Source organism: Corvus hawaiiensis, chromosome 9, assembly GCF_020740725.1.
Source record: "Corvus hawaiiensis isolate bCorHaw1 chromosome 9, bCorHaw1.pri.cur, whole genome shotgun sequence".
In the NCBI taxonomy this organism is placed as follows: Eukaryota; Metazoa; Chordata; class Aves; order Passeriformes; family Corvidae; genus Corvus; species Corvus hawaiiensis.
The window spans coordinates 24115469-24138054 of record NC_063221.1 but is presented as its reverse complement, the minus strand read 5'-3'; the positions used below and the strand labels follow the sequence as shown (position 1 = coordinate 24138054).

General features: G+C 39.6%; 1 protein-coding gene across 8 annotated transcripts in view; it reads right to left on the bottom strand.

The window, feature by feature from the left end:
* Positions 1–22586, bottom strand: part of MAST2 (microtubule associated serine/threonine kinase 2) — a 188708-nt gene that overhangs the window by 93300 nt on the left and 72822 nt on the right. For 5 of the 8 annotated variants that reach the window (XM_048312253.1, XM_048312254.1, XM_048312255.1 and 2 more), the window contains one exon: positions 14035–14066. In XM_048312253.1, the coding sequence (XP_048168210.1) occupies positions 14035–14066 (32 nt within the window). Of the gene's footprint in view, positions 1–5311; positions 5519–6335; positions 6369–7437; positions 7676–14034; positions 14067–22586 lie in introns of those variants that run through there. The other 3 variants (XM_048312256.1, XM_048312262.1, XM_048312257.1) reach the window with 3 other exon arrangements.

Sequence of the window (22586 nt, the reverse complement as noted above, 5' to 3'; positions counted from 1 at the left end):
GTATGACTGTCTGGTTAAGAATTTGTATTTCTTTCTCAGAACTATTCCCTTGCCAGGAAACTTTCAGTGCTCTGGTTGTTTCTGTATCCATATTTAAGATCAAAAGGTCTTTGAAGGAGAGACTACTTGGAAAGAAAAATTTTATGGAGAACTGAGCACACCACTGTCGTTTGAGGAACTCACTGTTATTTGAGGATAAGGACAGAAAAAGAAAGGCTTCAATATAGAAAAAACAGTTAAGAACCTTCTGAGCTCTGTTGCTGACTTGTCCCAACCATCCCGAACTCTGAACAGGGCAGGGGTAGTAAATGAGTCAGCTCATACACAGGTGCACCAGCAGATCACATCCTTCAAACACGATTCCATAGAAAAACCAGTCATGAACGATAACCTTATATGGTTTATAGGTGAAATGGCCAACAAACAGTAAAGCCCTCCAACTTCTAAAGTCACAAGTACAAGCTCCCCTCTGGGAGCCTCCAATTTCCCAGGTCAAACCACCAGGTTATGATTTACAAGTGGTCCCAGGGAAGGCAGCCAAATGGCGAGCCTGGAAGGAGACAAGAATTCACACCTCGGGCTCCAAACCCCAGGGTTTAACTCTTCTGCTACTGCAGCTCCAGGCAGGATGCAGGGATTTTTTCATTTATATAATGCCTTCACATGAAAAAATTACACCATTCATTTCACCATGCCTCAATATTCCCAACCATACTAAAGTAAACAAACAGCTTCCCATCAGTCCAAGACACACAAGAAGTTATCTGAGCCTGTCACATTTCAGGTATCACCAGTGTGTCCCTCCCATGTAGTTTCTTAGATGGGAAAAACGACTCCCAAGAATAATAACCAGTACAAAAGAAAAGGAATAAGGAAAAAAATTTCCATTAAAAAAGAAATTAATTCTGGGAAACTCATTCATTCAACGTGAGATGTAGATTAGAATTCAGTTGCCAAAAGCTTACCTACTCAAAATTCATCATTTCACATTATGCATAATGATATATCCACAAAGTTGTTCTGTTTCTCATTATTCTTGAATTGCTGATCTACACTGTTTCCAAAAGTGACATTATGCTGTCTTGCAGTCAACTCTGACCAATTATTTAGCACATTTAAGAAAGCAGAACCTGTACCAAATTAAGCACTAAACCAGGAGGATAACACTTACTGCAAAACCAGAACAATTTCCAAATGTCATTCAAACTGAATATAGGCCTCTTCATTAATCCTCCAACATTTGTCAGAGGAATTTCTAACTAAAAAAAACCCAAACTCTTAAAACCTGTATCATATCAAGTGACTTTACACTAAGCAAAATTTAAGCAAACATAGGAAACCATCAACAACTTTTGATAAGCCTTGAGGTATTTCAAAATAAAGAAACTTATCAAGGCTGAATTCTGAAATGTTTTTGATCTTCCCTAAAAATAAGGAACTTCTTTTTACAGCTGCTGCCCTGATGTTGTAAAATATATGCAGTCTTCAAAACCCAAACCACAGGTGATCTGGGGATGTGTGTGGCAAGAATACATCCTTATTCTATGGAAGGGATTTCTGCATCTGCCTGGAAGCAGCAGGACTGGAGTTACAACACTTCTCATCGAGGCACACCAGCCATCCTCATTCACAAGAAAAAGAGCCACGGTCTAACAGGAGACCCATTCCAAGAAGGTGGATGCCTCCATCCCCACCCTTTGGTGAGGGTTTGCTGACCAGCACCCTGCAAATCTGGAAAGCCCACTGGATTTACTGCAATCGAGCAGACTCGCCCAGGACACTGCCCACCCAACCTCACTCATACACCCAAACAAGCCATAGCTCTAAATATAGGTCTCCCCTCATCCATTGCAACAGCTTGTACAAAAAAGGCTTTAAATAAAGGCAGGCAACCCTCCAGGACATTTGCTGAATGCCTATGTATAATATATTCTTGTTACTTACCACAGTTATTGATTAAAGGCTTGTTTCCTAGAATAGGCTTTTTATGTAAATAAATTAATATATTCTTAAATTTTATCACAGATGTCCATAAAATCCTAATTATATAAAACTCATAATGTTGTAATTACACACTGATCAAGTAATTATGTAGCGTGCTTAAAGACTATTTTGGAGCAACATTAGGTTTCTCATTTTGTTTTGCTTAAATAAGACAGCAAGGGTCTGGTCACCATCACATCCACAAATGGTGACCAGATTTTGTACAGCCTAAGAAAAAATTCTATTAAACTATTCTGCAAAGCTATAAAAAAAATTAATAGCTATTTCCAATAGACTTCATTAAAGCTAAAGTTTCCAAGGGAAAACATTCCTATAAAAATAACCTCCACCATACATCCCTATAAGAACATGTTCCACAACTGGCATGAATTCATGAAATTGAAATAGCATGAGAAAATGCCCCTTGAATGATCCAGCTGAAGCCAACTCTTCCCTTGGTTTGGTAGGAAATTGAAGCAAATTTCCACTGAGACTTCACCTCAGCTGCAGCGCTCAAGAGATGCCAGAAAAACAGCACCTGAACACTTTTATCCTTCTTACCACAAACAAATGAAACTGTTTCCAGAATTACTAAAAACGTCTCATATCTTGCTGAGGGTGTTACACAGAATGTAACATTTTCTGGAACGGGGGTAATTGCACTCTCCTTTAATCTCACGGTTCATCACTTCCAAGTTAGAACAATCAATTCATGACATCTCTTAAGCAACTCGAGATCAAAAAATGTTGTAAATTCATATTTTGATTAAATTAAAGGACAAATATGAGTGCACAAAGATCTGCCAGCTCATAAAGAGGACCAGCTGTGAAACATGGCCTCATTTTCTTCTTTAGTAATTTGACTTTCCTGTTACCCCCAGAAGAGTGCAAGCCAGATTCCAAAGACAAGACTCAGCACTTGTTCAACTGTGGACATAATTCTCTTTTCTTCCTAAAGATGTATGACCTTAATTCCAACCCACATTTCCATCAACTATAGCAGTCTTATTCCACCTGTTATCAATTTGTTTTTATTGTAATCAGACCATATTTCCTTTTACTCTTTTGAAAGGTTTACATTATTTTCATTTGTTCAAAGGTTATGTATAAAATATTTTCAATCTTAATTAGATTAATTCTTTCAGAAGCCATGAACTTCCATGCCATCTGTCTTGACATCAGATGCACCAACAGTCGTTCATCTGTCGACATAAAATTATCAATGGCACCACGAAACATAGGGAAGGAGGGAAAATCTGTGCAAATTCTTGCAAATGCAATACACCAAAGGTAAAAAGTAAGGAAGATTTAACGTGAAGGCACAAGTTTTTCTTGTTATATTTTCCAGCAGTTCCCTGCATAGCCATGGAAATGAATCACTGCCTGGCTAACCTGAGGTGTTAAGCTGAGTAGATCAATGACAGTGGTGACTTGCCAAGATGAACCTTTGCTCTAAGCAAGCAGGAATGGCTATCACTGGCACTGTAACCAAGTAAACAAAACTACAACAAAGAAAGACAGGATAAAACAGGATCAAGAGCTGCACAGGTGAAAGCAACAACGATGAAAATAAAAACTTATTATAGTCGACCAAAGCTCTTTCACAGAACCATGTATCTGTGAATCATCAACCATTCAGTATTTGAAGAGCAGATGGCTGGAAGGTCCCCATATGGGAAAAATATTATTATCAAGGAGTCCATAGTAACAGTGGAACAAAGCTTGCCATTAAGACTTTTATATGAACTGTTTTAAAGAGAAAATTATTCACTGACCCATGTCAGAACCCTGAAAATTGAAAGTTTCTCAGAGGAAGAAAAAGCAGTAAGTACCAAAAAGGCTTTTGAAAATAATCAATAATCATCAGCTCTCATCTCCAAAAAGTCTCAATTGACTTTAACAATAATCTAATCTTGATATTAATTGCCACTTACCAGTCTGTTAATTAGCCCCAAGGCTAAACCGTATTTAATCGAGTTTAATCACCCTTGTTTAAAGGAACATTACCCAATACCAGCCTTTAAATAATAAAAATTCATTTAAAATTAGATTGATGGCAATGACATTGAAACATTAGGAGACTGCTCTGTAGCTGCTGTCCTTCACTTTCCCCAGCTGCTGCCAAAGTGAGCACCTTATTAAGAATTGTCACCAATCGCTGCCCAACGTGCAGGGAAAGCGGCAGATGCTGGGCAAGCCTCTCTCCATGGCCATGCACAACAAGAACAGACACATGCAACGTCCCTCTCCCCTGCTGACAACCTGATTTCCACTCAACAGATGTCATATACATTACTCTGCATTAGAGGGGCAGAAGCCTAAAATAGCTCAACTTCACGTTTTCTGGTTAGTCCTACCAGAGCTGGCCAGCAAGAGCAACCTCCCTCTGAAATAACATCTAGATTCAGGGGCTATTGCATTACCACCTGATGAGTAACTGAAATTTGACCAGCCACATCCACCCTGCAGCATGTGAACTTCAAAACCAGCCCTCTGGTGCTATGCTGGCTCAAGTTTTAAGTAGGTACCACTGAGCTCTGGTTTCATAATCGCACACGCAAAGATCTCCAGTGTGTGTGAGCCTTTGCCTGGGACTGTTCCCCCTAGAGTTGGTGAAATTTCCTCTTAGTGAAGAAGCTGAAGGTTTGCACTGGGGTTGCTGATGACTGTGCTTGTCCCACAAGAGCACAATGAGGAGCAAGAGCTAATCCTGAAGGGAAAATACATCAGTTGAGCTGTTAGGTGCTTTAATATAAACTGAGTTGGTTTGGGCTATTTTTGGTTTAGAAACTCTTGTATCCTTCACCCAAGCCAGCTAACAACAGGCTTGATTCTACTCCTTATCCTTTGCATACCCTGTGCTTGGAGACTTCAGCCTGCCAGCCTCTGTAAGAAAGCAGAGTGGATTTCCAGTGAATAGAACAGGGTGGAGTATTTAGCACAGACCCACGGTTTAGACAGGGGTTTTTAAGGACCCCACTCCAGGCTGTTTTAAGTTAAGACATGCCTACGAGGGCTCCTCTGCTGCACAGTACAAGTTGCACATGTGCTAACACAATGTACCACCAGGAACTGGCAGGCACACACCATCAGACAGGTTTCCATTCCTTAATCCATTTTATCTACATAGGGCGTACACACGAACTACAAAAAATTTGTCTCAGTAAGCAACATCAACTTGAACAATAAATGGCTGGAAGTAAGTTGTGACTAGGAAGCTGTTTCTTTCTGTTAGATGTTATTCTCTTGAACTGTAAAGTTGTTAATTTCAGAGACGGTTATGCCAACACCAAACTGTTAGAAACTCCTAGTTGATACCTCTCCTTACCTCCACTGGAAAGGATGGCTGTAGCACGGACTAGATGGATTGCTCTGGGCTTGTGAGTTCAGGTAAAATACTAGAGGAGAAGTGACAAGTGCACAGTCAGCACTAAAAGGGAATTTAAGATGCTGCAGACCTGGAGCAGATGTAGGAGAGAACATGTGCTGATGAACATCATTTCCTCGGCAGTGGGAGTACAAAGTAGAGGAGATTCTGACAAGGTACCACAGTAGAAAAAAAAAATCAGGGTCAGTATCACAACTTCTGTTTCAATAAAGAGAAAAAAGATAATTCCAAAATACAAGTTATATCTTCTAAACAAATGCAATAAACTAAGTGGTCAAAAGTTATTCCTTTCCATTATCATCCAAACCAAAATGTATTTTTCAGTCAATTTAATATCTATTCAATGTTATTTTTCCACTACAAAAATCCTCCAATCTGGAATTATCCAAATCCCTTCTTGCAGTGATTTCTAGGCTTTCTGGAATACATACCGTTGTCAATCTCTAATCTAAAACATTTAATTGAGAAAAAAAGAACAAATTGATAACAGCACCAGCAGCAAAACATAGACCATTTGTATCACTGCCTTCACAATTTGGGAGCCATGGTTCCATGCCACGGCTGTGGCAATAACCGAAACACGCAATTGTGAAAATAGGAATTACACAAACCATTAACTAGAAAACAACATTTAGCAGTGGCAGTTGTTTTAGAGCAACAACTAATTAAGCCTGAAAGCAGCACTGCAAATGGCTTTATTCTAATTTTAGCAGTGGGGAAACTGAGGCATGAAGAGGTTTAGTGGCATGTCCACAGCACATCCACGGTAGCATCAGGATTGCAGCTGAGGGTGCTGCTGCCCAGCTCTGTGCTCAGCTCTGTGAACTATCCTGCTTTTGCAGGGTCAGCAGCCAATGCACACTTGTATTCACACAGGGCACAGAAAAGGTCTCAAAGTAGCCGCTTTTCAAAAAGCTGCAAACAGACTTGAACATAAACACAGAGCAGAGGTTCTAACACCTACTTTAGTGAACTATACACGATGAGATGTCCTTCACTAGAAATAAAGTAAAAGTTAACTTACAATTATTGGTATTACAAAGTGTGCTTATGCCTTAAAATACAAATTAGTGCCACTGTATTCTTACACCTGTAACTTGGATTTTTGACTGAGGGCTGAAAAAAAGTTTCTATTTACCATATTTAAACATAAAAGTGAGCAAAATGGAAATTTGAGGCATGCTTCAGTTTTGTTTAGAATTCAGATATTTTACACTTAAAAGTCCTGAAGGCAAGCATGTTTGTCCATGCTCCTAGCTTTAAATTTTTTGATGAATCCAAATACTTATCAGTTAAGCAACCTTTACATACTGGAAATCCTCCCCACTGCTTAAACACCTGATGAGCTTCACAGTTTGCAGACAGAAAAGGTTAAGCCTGCCTCTTACCCTGCCTCCTCTTTCCACTGACTACACGAAAGATTCTTTTCACCTCCTCTACTTATGAACACAGTATTAAATATACAATTTCCTTAATTTTACCTAACAGAAATAATAAATATAATTATGAACATCATAAATAGAAGTTTCCATTAGTAGATTTCAAAGCATTTATAAAGGACACAAGCATTAAAAAGGAAATGCTTGTTAAAATTCCATTTGTGGAAATAGATGTGGCAATGTAAGTAGAGACTTCTTGTTTCAAATCCAGAAGTTTTCAATAGTGTTCTTAATTCTAGAAGATAGCAAAGGTTTCTGGAGATTTTAACACTGTGACAGCTTTCTGACTTTTAAATCTGAAGAATAATCAAACTAGAAACACAGAGTTACAAACATTCAGTTTTACTACACTAATGCTTGGGACAAAACCTAACCACAGTGTATCCCAGTTAAAAACATTTAAACATTGCTTTTTTTGGCTATACTTCATGGTTATTACTCCACAAAACTAAAATGTTAAAGCTTCCAAAATGAAATTTCGTGTACAGACGAGTAAGCATGACAGGTAAAGAAAGGTCTAACAAATCAAAGCACTGTCTATTGGCCACAGAAAATTTTGGCCAGTTTTTCTTCGTAGCTTCAATTTGAAATGATCAAGTGCAATTTATTTTTCACAACAGTCCTTACTGGATCCGCAGAGATGGGGCTCCAAGCCTCTGCTTCCTCCGCTTCATCATTGTGCTGATACACTGATATGCCTCTTCCCAGCATAAGAGGCTTAGAGCTGGGAAGGAGAGGCCACTGTTATCACTCCAACGCAGAGCACAGAACAATCAGTGCAATTCCAAGCTCTTCATATACCCCCAGTGTCAGAGAGACCTCGGGAGCTCAGTAATGGTCCAGGTTAATCACACAGCTCATGTCAAAAACCTAATTATTTATAAAAAAAGAACAATTCAGATTATAAAATCTTCTGCGAGCCTATTCACAGCATCCGGCGAAAGGAAACGGAGCCCACCAGAAGGAAAGGAAGGTGCCGACAAGCCCAGGACACAGAGGGGCCATCTGAGCTGTCACACCGCCAGCAACACGGTCCCGCCACGCTCCGGCCGAGCACGCCGCCAATCAGCCACCAACTCCCGGGCTTCCAGGAGCAGGAGCAGCCCTCCTCACCAAACCAAAGGGAGCGCGGAAAGCCAAAGGGAGCGATGGCACACTTGAAAGGATTCTGGCAGGAATCTGACGGAGCAGCTTGGAAACTCGCACGGCGACAGGAACAGAGGCAGCGCTCCCACCCAAAGCCTGGCAGAGCCCTCAGCGGCGGGAGAGGAGCAGCTGCTCCCGGCCGGCGCGGACACGTGAACCAGCCCTTGTTGAGAAATCAATCCCCTTGCATCTTAAAACATCTTCCCGTAACTCCCAAACTGTGTTCCAGCCACAAACTTTATGGATTCCAGCACTGAAAAAAGAGCAGCAGCCTGGGGAGCCGGATGCTGGAGGGGAGGAAGGGGGAACACACCTTCACTAGGAGGCAAAGTTGCCCTTACGCTGCAAGCAGTTCTGCTTGCAAACAGCAACTTCAGTCAGCTCAAAATCAATTTTGTGCTATTAATATAACTGCCCCAAATTATGTTCAACATTTTTTAAATGTCTATTCGCAAGAATGTCACTTTCCCCCCCAAAATTTCCATATATATGTTTGATAGGCTGTATTTAGGCTGCCATTCACAAGTACTCATCAACCAAGTCAAATTCCACGTGACAACTCCTATCTTGAGACCCTTCCATGATTCCAGTCACAGTCCCACACTACAAAATCCCAACCTCTCTACAGCCAGGAGAACAGAGTGCCAGGCTCAGGAGGAAGGGTGGCTGTTCCTTACACAGCCAGAGCCCCTGCCCCCCACACTGTGCCTCTGGCGTAAGACAGCACAGCAAGCAACAAAAATTACAAATTTGGTATGCTACTTATAATTCTATTGTACTTATTAAATGAGAGTCTGGATTAAGTAGTGGAAACTTGACAATAAAAACTGTGCAAAGTACTTTTTCCACTTTTAAATCCTTGATGAAAACCTCCATAAATTCTTTGTCTCTGAGATTACAGTCTATACAGAACACTAAAATACTCCTGATTCACCAGATCATTTCTTTTAGAGAAAGAATGCTTTCAAATTATTTTTAAAGCCTAATACACAAATAGCAGCACTGCTGTAGAGCCCTATAAGAATAATTGGGCACGTTCCACCTCCAGAACCAGCCCCATGGATCAGCTTAAGAGCAGCGGGTTATTTTTGACCTACTGCTTCTGCTTGTGAGCTGCTGCTTCCATACACTCAGAGAAGGATGGGGTGGTCAGAAAAGAGCACCTCTTTCTCTCCCCATCTCTATAAAGCACCACAAGCAGAATGAATTCACTGGAGGCATTATTTCTTACTTTATTTTCAGATCCTAATCAGAACAGAGAGCAAAAGCAGCAAAATTCCCTACTTCTTTTCAGAACCATTTTTCATCCACTTCCTGCACTTTGGCTTTCCCACTCTTGGGACAATGGCACTTGCTCCTGGCAGGGAAACGGCATCGATCCATCACCAGCACAAACACTCACCCGCCAAGACGAGCAGAAACTGAATTATATACTCCATTTCTCTGCAGATACAGGGGAAATTCCCACAGCACCTGAGCATGGCAGAATGAAAACATAAACCAGTACTAAAGGCCAGAAATTTTCTTTCCTGCCATCAAACTTCTTATTGTTTCCAAGGTCTAAACATTAAAAAGAACACAGGTAGTTCCCCACATGCCCCCCAAAGAAATTCCTTGGTGTGTTTGTGTGTTATTTTACTGTCAGGAAGCTGGGGGTAAGTTTAACAAATTATGATGAAGACTTGTTTGATGAAACCCCCTCAGAAATGTCTATGGTAGCAGAAACTAAGAATCTTCAGAGGTTTATAAGCAGAATGGTAATGTAGAGAAGGAGGAAGAGAATGAGAGAAAACAAGTCCCACAGGGGACATAAGCTGCCTTAAAAAGTAATTAGAAGGATAAAGACCACCATAAAAGGCTTATACATGTCTTTAACAAACACTTTTATGTTACCATGTTTCAGAGATAGACATAAAAACTTCAGGTAAATATTACTCTTTACCAGCACCAATCACCACCAAAACAGCAGTCTGTAAGATTTGGTTCATATAAATGTGTATTTTTACTGGATATACCCGGGATTAAAATTATTTTTTCATGTTTCTTATGCCTCCATTTTCTTTTTCCATTTGTATACAGACTTTAAAAGTATATTTGATACAGATGGTTGATAGCAAGAAATAATTACCATGAAAAAACTTACAGCTGAAGTTAGAAACTGGTTTAGCAAATTTAGTTTGCTGAGAAAATTACTCTTTTCAAATTTGGATATAATATGGGAAAGCCATATTTTCTTTTTAGAAAATTTTGCATTTAGACAGCACAAAAATTACAGCAACCCACACCATAAACCCTGGCTTAGAAACCATGAGGATTTCAAATATAAACCCACATTTTTCATTAAAAAGCCTGAACAGGTCAATAAGGTTCATGCTATAAAGAAATGAATTCATTATTAATTTTTTATTATTGGGGTACTAAACAAGAAACCTGATGGCTCAAGGGCAACCCCAGCTGGATTTAGTGACTACTGATCAGCCAAGGAGGCAAGCAGAAGCAATAGTGAGCTCCAGGTTGGTGCTGTGCATCCTGCAGCCACAGTGAAATGCAGTTTTCAACCTGATCTTCTGGGTGCTGAACTGCTCTTAAACACATGAACACACAGAGGTGCTTCACCACGGGATGCTCCTGCTGCAAAGTCCCCACCTTTGTCCTTTCAGGTCTGGAACGTCTCTAGTGCGATTCACGTGCAGGTGCACATCAAAACCATGTGAAAGCTGCAGCCAACAATACAAAAACTGACCTCTGTACAGAGAACAGAACAGGATAATGGCTGAAAATAATTAAACTACTTCAACTAATAGGCTGGAGATCAAAGTTTGAGTCTATCACTCCACATTCGCTATTTGAAACTAAAGAAAATATTCATGAACGGTAATTATTTCTTTTGTGAACAAAGCATGGGGGAAAACATAACCAATACATTTATATGCATAATTCATTAAAGGAAAACTTTGAACTCTGATTATTGAACCACACCAGAGACAAAATATAACTACTTATTCCTGTTCTCTAACTATTCAATCTCTTAGCAGCCTACAACTCAGCTGAATATAATTTCCTTTAGTGCATTAAACATAACCCTCTATAGAAACACAAACACTTTAAGCACATTAACAACAAAATGGTATCTAAATTATCAGGCATTTCTCTTAATGTCACCCTGCATACAATTCCCCCATCTGTTTTACATGTCTGCTCACTCTGTGCTGAGTATTTCAAAATTAAGATTGCAAGATATCCAAGTGCAAAGCCATCCTTTACAGTGTGCCTGTGTTTCCTTCTGCTAATACGGAAACAGTCATCAACACTCATCAACAGACTTCACAGGCTCCATCCCACCATTTATTCTCTTCAGCTTCCCCCCAAGACCTTCTTTAGGTGACAAAATTTCTCATGTTCTCCTGACAAGTACAGTGAAACATGTAACTCCACTCCTTTTCCTTAGCACAAACAAGCACAGCAACTGTTGCTGTCTCTGCCTACAATCAGTTCCTGCAATAAAATAGAGATTACTCATACTGACCCAGGAAATATGAAGCATTGAGAGTCAAACAAAGAAAAAGTTTAGAAGCATTGTCAGGAATAGCTCATCCTTTTCCATTCAGCAATGACAAATACCTGAGCTAATCCAAAGGCTAAAATCTTTCTACTCAACAATCCAGCAAAGCAATCACCAAACCAGCAGCCATAGTCAAGTCCTCATTCTGTTTCTGGCAGGCTGGAAAATAATTCCTTCCTCCCCCAAATATGATTTTTTACAGTGGTAAGTGCATCCCAACCTCCAGACTAGCACACAAAAAATGCTGAGCGGCTGATGTTTGTATATAATACAACTGCTACTGAACTGCTACAAAGGCTGGAGTTTGTGCAGAAAATGGATGCACCTCTTGAGGGTTCCTGGCTCCAAGCCAGGCACTTCATCCTCCTGTCCATTCCTGCTTCTGCTTCTGTCAGTGAACAAAAGCCAGTGACTGACAGTCAATAAGTCAGGACATGGGCTACACCCATAACTATCCCTACTCATCAGCCACAGCACTTTTCAGAATAAATTTTATTTTCAGAATTTATTTTTGCTTATGAGCTTCACTGTTAAGTTGATTCGGGCAGAGGAAAATCCTCCAGAAGAACTGAGAACTGCCTATAGTGGTAATGCCATTCTTTTTGACAGAATAGTTGAACAAATTTATACATAGTATATGTGTATTTTTACCTTCTCTTACATGCATATATTATAATTATTCCCTTGATACAAATTTCTTTAACTTCTAATTCAAAAACTAAGAGGATATTTTTAATCAAGTAAGCACTCTGATATTGGGATACGCAAAATCATGTAGATCAACTCCACAAGACCCTTTTCAGTGAGCCTGTACAGCATCATACAGCTCTACATCAGCCACAATGCACTACTGACTTCATGAACAGTTAAACTTCTCAAACAACAAGATACCATTTGGTTCTTGACTACACCTGGTACATGACTTTAGAATCTGTAATTCCAGAAACTACCATCAAATAATCAGCTAGATAACAGAGGCAACTAAGACATTTCAATTCTTCATAGATTTTTAGTCTCACTAAGAGCTGCAACCTTGTGCTTAAAATTTATGGCCTGGATCTTCTTGACACAGGTTGCTAAATTTCTTCACATAATGACAGCTTAAAAGGCACTCACTTGTGGAAGAAAACTAAAGTGAAGTAATGAAAATTGCAGGAGTTAAGTAATACAGAAATAAAATATTCAGTCACTTGGTTTAGTTACCAGTATCTAAAACACTACACATTTGAAGCACTTCATTTGTATTTCAGACACCTCAAATGAAAATACACGAGTAGTCTTGTGTCATACCCACCTCCAGGCTGGAAAGAGCTGGAATATCTCTGGCATTCTCAATTTCAATTCCAAAAGTTTTGTGCAAAAATATCTAAGTTACATTAAACAAAAAACTTACTGGTAACTCACTGCTCCACTATTTGATCAAAGAACCTTCATAATCTTCAAATGATGAACACCACCTGTCTTAGAAATCTCTCAAATCTCGTTAAGCCAGCCTTTGAGGCATACTGGTTTAAAAAAACCAAAACCAGTCAGTGCTTCATGTTCTTTAAATAACTCCCTGACTGGTTTATCACTGTCATATGAACTAAACAAAAAGGTCTGGTCATGCTCCACTTTTAAAAAAAGACCTTTTGATCCTCTGTATTGTTCAGCCCTGAATCACTGGCTCTACACAGCATTTTCTAAACACTGTTTCTCATACAAAGGGGATAGCTTACATTGAAAGAACTAAAAATTATTTCTCATTAGAACCAGAAACCTGAGGAAGAAAGGTTATAAGCTTTTGTGAGCTTCATGTCTGCAGTCCACAAGCTTTGGGAAACAATTTTAGATCATAATGCAATAGCAGGCAGTACAAAAGCTTTCTCTTTTATATAATGCGATCAATAATGCAATTTTTTCCACCATAAATCTGTAAGCATAGCAGAAGCTAAGCTCTAATAATACAACTGAAACACAAGTTAGTTCGCTAAAATTCTTTAAGCATCATAATGCATTTTAAAAAACTGCTGTTTGTTTAAATCACAGTTTTAAAAGCCTACTTTTCCTGACATGTGCTACTTTATTGAGATACCTCTATCAGGCTGCCTGCTCCACAAACACCTGACCTGGGTGGCCTGGGAGCTGTGTGCTTAGACTTCTGTCAACAGATTGTTTGAAGAGCAGTGATCAAAGTTGTCCATATCACATAAATAATCAGTGACTTCTCTGGAGTCACTTCAGCGATGTCACAGTGGCAACACTCAACACTGCAGCTACTTCCATATCAGGATCAGCTCAAGCTGGTAATTAGAAGTAAGCTTACACTGCCACTGCTTTTCCTACTACACTTAAGGAAATGAATAGAGGCTTCAGTCTCAGAGAAATCCAAGCTAGCTGTTTCCAAGCCCATGAGAGATTCTTGAAAATGCTAACAGAGAAAACAGAGCATCTGCCCATCTAAATTACTTCCACAACTGAACAGCTATATATGTTCAAAACAAACCAAGGGATGAATAAAAAATAATTATACTTACAAGCTTCCTCTTCTGGGGAGACTGAGCTCTTTCTGGAAAAAAAATAAGAATGAAAACCTTGAGTTAATTTTATTTTTTACTATATACTACTAATTTATTTATCAATAAATGACTGAGGTTGAATAAATAAAGAGTTGGCCATTTCCCAGCGCATGCTCAGTGTAGAACTGCACAGCTCTGCTGCTGCACATTCACAATGCACAGTCTGGGGTACAAAAGTTGCTCATTTTGCTTAAATAATCACTGCCTTTGTAGTCAAAAAATCATAAGCACTCAACAGAGCAAACATAACTTTGAAATTCAAGCCTGAGCACAGATAAGGCAGTAATTAATTCTGTCCTACATACCTCATCAGCATCAGACCGAACCACTTCCAGAAGTGTGGAACATGGTGTGCCTGCAGCTGCTGTGGTATGATCTCACACTCTCACCAAAAGAAAGAATTAATGCAATGGAGTGGATTTTGAGGGGCGGGGGGGGGGGGGGGAGAATTTGGGTGTGGGTTGGTTTTTTTTTGACATGCACATTAGCTGTGTTATGTATTATCACCAAAAAATCCGAGGCCAAGCACTACTCCCACTTCTCAGCAGCATTTTGCGTTTCAGCAGCGCAAGTGAAGGCAGACGGGGGATTTTGCGGTTTTTATGGCAGTCGACAGCCCGGGGGCATCCCCAGGCGCGGGCAGCGCTGGACGCGGCGCATCCCCGGCACTGCCCAGCGCCGGCCCCGCAATTCCCGGCCCCGCAATTCCCGGCCCCGCAATTCCCGGCCCCGCAATTCTCGGCCCCGCCCGGCTCCGGGGGCTGCGCTCCCGCCGGACACCGCCAGGTGGCAGCGGCGGCCGCAGCCCCGGTTCTGGGGTTTTATCCTTAAAACATCGGCGCGGGCGGGACCCCGGACGGGCTGCGCTCATCCCCGGCTCAGCGAGCACCAGCATCGCCAATAGCAAGTGGCTGTCAGGGTACTTGATCTACGGGAAGTGTTTCTCATCCCTCTACGAAAAAAAAAGATCTGTGTTCTCACTGAATTTTGGAAAAAAAAAATCAATAGGAAAAAATATTAAATCCATGAAATCTGGTAAGGTAATATCTTTTCCATCTTTAGCTACAGTGTTTCTGCTGACTGACATGACTAACAGTGTTATTGACAGGCCGTGACTGGTCTGATCAGTAATACATGGGATTTGGCTTGAAGTTGTTCAAAGATACCACAAAGTTACAGCCAGTAAAAACTAATAAATAAATAAATAACTTTTACATGCTGTTATTCTTTTCAAGTATGAGTTTTCCATAATTTGAAATTTCATTACCGTTTAACAGTGCTGAGAAAATTCCATGTGTGAATTATTGCAAAGCTGACAGCTTACAGCATCGAGAAATAAATTCCTGTCATCAGACAAACTTGTCAAGATCTAATCAAAACACTTCAAGTGCGTAAGATAATAAATCATTAGCATCTATAACAGGTTGTGCGGTTTATATTCTAAAAAAGGTACTTCTTCCACTCTCATTTGTTAGAAATAATTAGTTTCCAACTGTGAAGCCTATGTAACAAGGACAGCTTTTTGCCACTGCAAATGAATAAAAAACCAGGTAAGATACAGGTATTGTATATTATTCTGCTTGTGTAGATAGTATGTTACTTAGACATGCACATACATCTCTTTCATCATATGAGCAGCTATATTTAATTTATGCTTTTTAAAGAATATGGCACCTCTTGGCAGAAGGCAGTTTTTCTATTGAAATGACGTATTTCTGTTTATTCCAACACAGTCAGGCCCAGAAATTTTTAGAATGAATGTATAAAGCTCTGGAATTTCATGGTACTGGATGAAAAAGCACGACAGTGACCTTTAAATCTATCTAACTACCTTCTTGGTTTTGAACTTTTAGGGTTCATTTTTACAAGCTTTGCTCTAGTCATCAGAGCTGAAAAGTCATTTAAAGAAAGAACACTCCCTTGCAGCAGCACAGCTCTGGTAATTGTGACTTATAATTACCAGACATACATCACAAAAAACATGGTCCAGGAACAGGAATGGACAAATCCTTTCCTTTACAGAATGCTTGTTTTACTCAATATGACCTTTAATACTTCCTATAATGTAGGTAATTCGGGATTAAATGCATGCAAGGTTAGAAGGAGGATTGCCTGGGCTTTGTTCCTGAAAGCATCCCTTGGAAACCAAGTTTCCAAATAAGGAAGGAAGAAAGTCCTAGCAGATGACATCTCAATGCAATTGAAATATTATCCTATACATGTAGGAACCGTCTTCATTCTGCACCTCCACCTTGACAAACACAGTACAGCTTGGAATCAATAGGCAGTAGTTCACATTTAATACCACTGTGGTCTTGACAACAAAGAGCACAATCAAAACAATCAATTTTTATACCTGGTGTTCCACCATGCCTCATGTCTTAAAATCCCCTTGACAAACCCTAACAGCTACACAGCCCACCACATCCTGGCCTCTGCAGCACTTTCCCTGTCCTCTGGGAAATGACAATGCACCCTCCCAGCTCTTTGCCCTTTTCTGCCTCTCCAAAGCTGGTAACAGCCCCTGTAATCCCCCAAAACAGACCATGAATGGTGGGGCCAAGGCAAATGCACCAGAGCTGGATGTTACACAACCACAAGCAGTGTAATTATGAGATTTGCTTTTCCCAAATCACCAGGGAGTATGTGTGTGAAGTTACATCCCAGATAGAAAACGCCTGGAGATGGAAGGGAGGGAGCAGACCACAGACATCTGCTGAGCTATTCTTATTTGAGGATGTCCACTGCCAGGAGAACACTGCAGGTCTCCAGGGGATCAAGTGGACAATGAAAATGCCTCCCAGAGATGGGGATACACTCACAGGGTCAAGACTCATCTGGGTCTTAAGCCAGCTCAACACTTCAGTGTGTGCAATGGAACCAACTGAGAGTTTGTATCTTAAAATGACAGGGTGGTTTCAAACATCTGAAACAGCACTGCAAAAACAGTGATTCAGTAATTATGAAAAATGTAAGAGAAAAGTCTAACAGCATTTCACAAGCACCCTATAAAGGTTAAAGTCTACTCAGAATCATATATAGTATCATTTATAGTAGAGATTAAATGGTTTAGTGTGTAAATTATGAGGTAGGTGGTGTGATTTAACTGGTTTCCACTCACACCACAAAGGAGGTTGGCATTACATGTCCATGCATCCTGAAAAAATAAATCACATTTTAAGAGGTGAGATAACTAATAAAAGAGTGCTGAGCTGTGACAGTGTGGTCTGAAACACTATTTACAGGGTGCAGCTGTAATGCTTTCAATATGCTAGTTTATCCTGAAGGACGTTTTTCATTTAAGACCACCCTTCTGATGAGAACAACGCACGAACCTGCAAGATTCCAAACTGCCCCTTCCAACAGCACATCTGCCTCCCTGAGCACTTGTGCTGCCAGTAGCTATATTTATATTACCATTATTACTCCAGCCAGCCTCCATGCCACTTGCTCTCTAGGTCAATAATATAACCCTCAAAACAGAGGCTTACATTTACATTTGATTTATATGAAGTGCTAAATAGCGTTAAGAACATTTTAAAATATTGGTGCGCATTATTCACGAAGAACTTTCAGAAGTGGAAATAAAGAACTACTTTCACAGATCCTAAAAAATAAGGAGTGTATTAAATCTTGCAGTACTCAAATGACAAGAACAGACTGTTCTGAAAGTTAATTTTTTGTATCAGTTCCACATTTCAAGGCATAATTATTAAACATGCAACTTGATCTCCACATGACAAAAGAAGCAGCAGATTTTCAGACAAGTAGTTAAAAAGGAACCTTGGGAAAGAAATTCAGCATCAAGGAATTTATAAAAAGCTGATTCAAATATCTGCCTTCAAAAGAGTTCCTTATATTTCATTTTGTCTTAAGTTCATCACCTCAATCATGAGGCTATAAAATTAGTAGGACACCATATCATGCTACAGAAGAGGCTTCACAGTAAGACTAGATCCTCATTTTACAGGCACCAAGAAGGCTAAAAGAGAAAAAATACCAGCCATTTTAAAGATCATTTTTCTGTTTGCAAAATATATTGTTTAGTACATAGACACCAAAAAATTTATTCCGTTGTGATCTTTTATATACAGAAACTGCATCTGAAAACAGGAATGTTTCAGGCAGCAGGAACAGTGCTAGCTTTTTGCATAGGTGTGTGCACACAATATGGAGAGGAAATAAAGTCTGGAAGTCTATTTGTTCATTGACCTACAATACAACCCACATCGTTTCAGCAGATACGTTATGTTACAAAAGTGTGAAAAAACAGGAACCCATCACTCAAATTTGTCACTTTCTCTCAGTCTTGTAATTTGTCCTTGAATATGTATCTGCACATATGGCACAGACCCACAGGCAAAGTTGGATGCTGGAGCCCGCACTGATGGCAGCTTAAATGGAGTCCTTGCAAATTAAAATGAGAACCATTGCCACACAGGATGTTCCATATTTTTGCCAGAGCAGACAGCATGATTCCTGAGATTGCCTTTGACCTTGGCTCCCTTGCAAGGTAGCTCACTATCATACCAGTTGGGACAATAGACAAATATTTTTACAGCTATAAGAGTAAATACATTTCAGTTAATAAGTTAATATTTCACAAATGATGAAATTCCACTGACAGTCAGTGACCTGGTACCATGCACTCATGTTTTAATTTTTTTCCTTTGCTGACTATGTTTGCTTCAGGGTATACTACCAACCAGCAGGGGATTAATTAAATCTCCTTCTATACATAACCATTTGCATTACAGAAATGATATAATGAGGGTTGGAATCTCCAGTTCTGATGGAAAGTACAACCTGGCCGTGCAAGGACAAACTGTAATCCATCCATCAGATTAACAGGAAGGAATTTTTCATGGTGATTAAAAAAAAAAAAAAAAAAAACCACCCCATGCTAAGCCTTTCTTTCTCCTATTAGAATCTGTCAGGAAAAATAATTTCCTTCTTTTCACTGTATCACTGTAAATGGTTATTAAAAACAGCACTTCTCAATTTCTCTTTCTAGAAATGATTACATCTGAACTTGCTTCCCAAACTCATCAGTAAAGAATTTTAAACAGCAACACTAAACCCGTATCTGTACTGAAGGTCAGATGAACCTATGGAATATGCTGCAGATACTTTCTATAATTTACTGACTTTTTAGAAACTAAATTCAGGATCATACTGTTAGATCATCTGCTTAGCTACAGAGATACTTAAAATACAGAAAATTAATACCCAGCCTCTTGCCAATACCATTCAAAATATTCAGGACATAGAGTTTAATTCTCAGACCAGATTCTCCACACTCTAATGAACTTATGTCTGCCATCACACAAATTCTGAAATGCCACAGATAGCCTAGTCCCAGGGCATCTCCCCACATTCCCAGCACCAGCCAAACTGCCTGGAACCACCCTTTCCTAAGAAATCTCACCTTCACAGTGACAAAGTGCCACAGCCTCCAGAAAAACATGACACCAGAATAGTCAACAATGCATCTGTTCACCCAGGGCTACCCTAAACATACTACAAGTTCAAAGCAAAATAAATGTATTGTTTTGATTCATTTTTTACCTCAACAGAACTTGCATGTCAATAAAAATGCCATTTGCAAGTATTCTAACATCTAAAACCAAATGGGGAAAACCCTCAGCTGTTTAGCTAACAGGCAGCCCTATTTCTCTAAATATTCAGTATATATCAGTCTTTCAACCCACAGGTCACGAATCAGCCAATGATGCATTTCATGCTTTTAGATCTTCCAGCCTTTCTTTTCTCTTCAGCTTAGAAATCCCTTACTAGTCAGCAAAATAAAAAGCCTTTGGATTTATTTCAAATTAAGAGTTACTGCAGAAGGAAATAAAGCTAAAAAGCCCTTTAAACTTTAAGCAAAATTCTCAAACACAGCAAATTATTTTCCCTTCCCCACCAGCCCTTCTGGCTGGGCAACAGAAACTTATTCCTTGGTAAGCAAAGCCAAGGATCCAGGTCACATCTGTGCATTAACCTGTCAAGAATATATGTGACCAGAAGCTTCCCACTAACCCTTCATATCACTTAACCTCAGGGCTTTCCATAAGATTATGGATTTTGGTTCCTTGACCAAAATAATTCCAGAATACATCTCAAAACAGGCAGGAATTCACACTTTCCTCAGAATATTTTCAGTGCCCACTCCCGTGTATATATATAATATATATATGTATTTCAGTAAGCTGGAGTGTCTACTCCATATTTTGTACATTACATCATATTTTCCAGCCCAAAATACAACATTACACAGTGCTCGTGGTAACAAACGGGACTGAGACCACATGTCATGGCTTGGACTGGCAGATGACAATAAAAACAAGGGATGCAAACCACATTCCCAAGGGATGAATGGGGAGTTGCCCAGCCCCAGGAAAAGCCAGCTGCCACAGCTGGGTGGGCACCCACAGCCCAAGGCAGGGTGGCACCCACACATCCCTCAGCAGCCAGAGCAATGAGTGACTTGCAGTCCCCAAATTCTCATTTCCTCCACAGGATTCATTCCTATCTCTGTTTCTCGGGACCAAGAGCACAGGGTCACTCTGATTTCATGCCTTCATTCAAGCAGAAGTCTCTTTCTTCCCATAGCAAAGGCAATTGCCAGCTTCATATTCAATCCCAAGCTTTTCAGCTGAGGTTAAACAGACAGTGGTTTCTGAAAAGTAAGACAACCTCTAAAATCCTGGTCACAATAATAGGGTACAGTAACTCAGCTGTTCAATCCTTAGACACCAGCGAACTAATTTACTATTAACTTGATTGTTCTCCTCAAGGCTAAAAAAATAAAACCAACCATAGCAGCAGCCCTCTTCAAGTACACTTGCCAAGCTTACTTTTAAATGCTACAGAGCACATAAAATACAATCTTTTTAAGGTGTAATTTCACTTGCAGGAAAAAGTAAATTTAAATATTACAGCTTGAATTTTGCAACCCAGAGTCCTAGATGTGGTACAGAAGCATAGAAAAAAAAAAAACAGCACAGCAGAAGAAAAATTATGAATTTACTCTCCTAACAGACAATCCATAAATTGCAACAGCAGCAGTAGCTCCAGAAGACCATTATGAGAACTTATTCCCTGAATTAAACAATAGCAGCAACCCAAAATGTGTGTGTGTATCAACAAAATAAAAAGTGAGATGCACGGCAGTCCTCTGTAAATAAAAGGGTATATTTTAAAACCCGAAAAATAACACCAATAATAAATACTCCAAAGCTTTCTTATATATTTTTGCACAAATTAGCCTAAGGGTGAAGGAATACTGAGAGTAATAAAGCACACATCTTAGACAGCTCATTAATCTTTCTCATTACTTAATTCTAGTTTTACAAGGCCATGAAGCAGATTCCTGATGTGTGCAAGAGCCTGCCTAGCACTGAACATCCAAAATAATGGGAGCAACTGTTCAAAATTCTCTTTCATTTTGCCAGGCGGAGCCAGTTTCAGAAATTTAAGTCAAAAGGTCATGTTCTGCAAAATTTTGAAAAATGCAGGAAAGAGTCTCATGTCGGAGCCGTACAGGATCGCAGCTGTAATGCTATTGTTAGAAACCGCTCTTAAAATTACTCTGTCTTGACTTGCACCAAAAATTCCTTCGAGACTGGGCATGCAATGGTCACAAGGAAATAGTCACAGCTGCTAAAAATGCCAAGAGCATTACAAATAAACAAATCCAGTTTTATTCTCTCCCTTGTAAGCTCATACTAATATTAATCTCTGATTAAGTCAGTTGACATTTCTACTATACACACATCTACTCCTTAAAAGGTTGTTTCTAGACTAATTAACTGTCATCAAGGCTATCTGACAACCAACTTGATTAATACAACTCTTTAAATATCCCTGAAAACAGAACAATCAAGCCCAACAAAACTTTGGTGAGTTTGGAACCTTTCAGGTTTATCTTACATAAAAATTACATAAAACAATGAGCCATCTCATGAAAACTCTAGGCCTGGCTCATCACCTCATATCCATTCAGTGCACTGTTAATACAGACCATGAACAAAAATCAAAGGTTACCCCCAAAATTATCTTGAAATACATTGGTATTATATTAAAATTAATTGGACATTCTTCAAAACCATAGTTGAAGCAACACAAGGTACATGGTCAGTTCAGTGTTAACATCAGCAGCAGGTCTCTTCCACCAGTCCAAAGGGTTCTGTTTATTCTGTCAGGTTGGCTTCTCACTGACTCCCCAGTTGTAAAGTGTTTGAAAGCAAATAGGCAGAAATTAAATTTGGTGGCTGTTTTTGAGAGGCACTCCCCATGTCTCCAGTTGCTTCATCAATGTTAGGCCAAGACTTGTGACACATCAACAGAATTTTATCTTTAGAATTGTCTATTTCTCAATTAATTTAGACAAAAAGAAAAATGTGTCAGGCCAGTGTTGCCAGACAGCTGGACAGCTTGGCCAGCCATAAAATTAGGTCAAGTTTCCTAATAGTAAAGCTCCGGGAGAAAGTTCCAGGGGAGAGAAACCT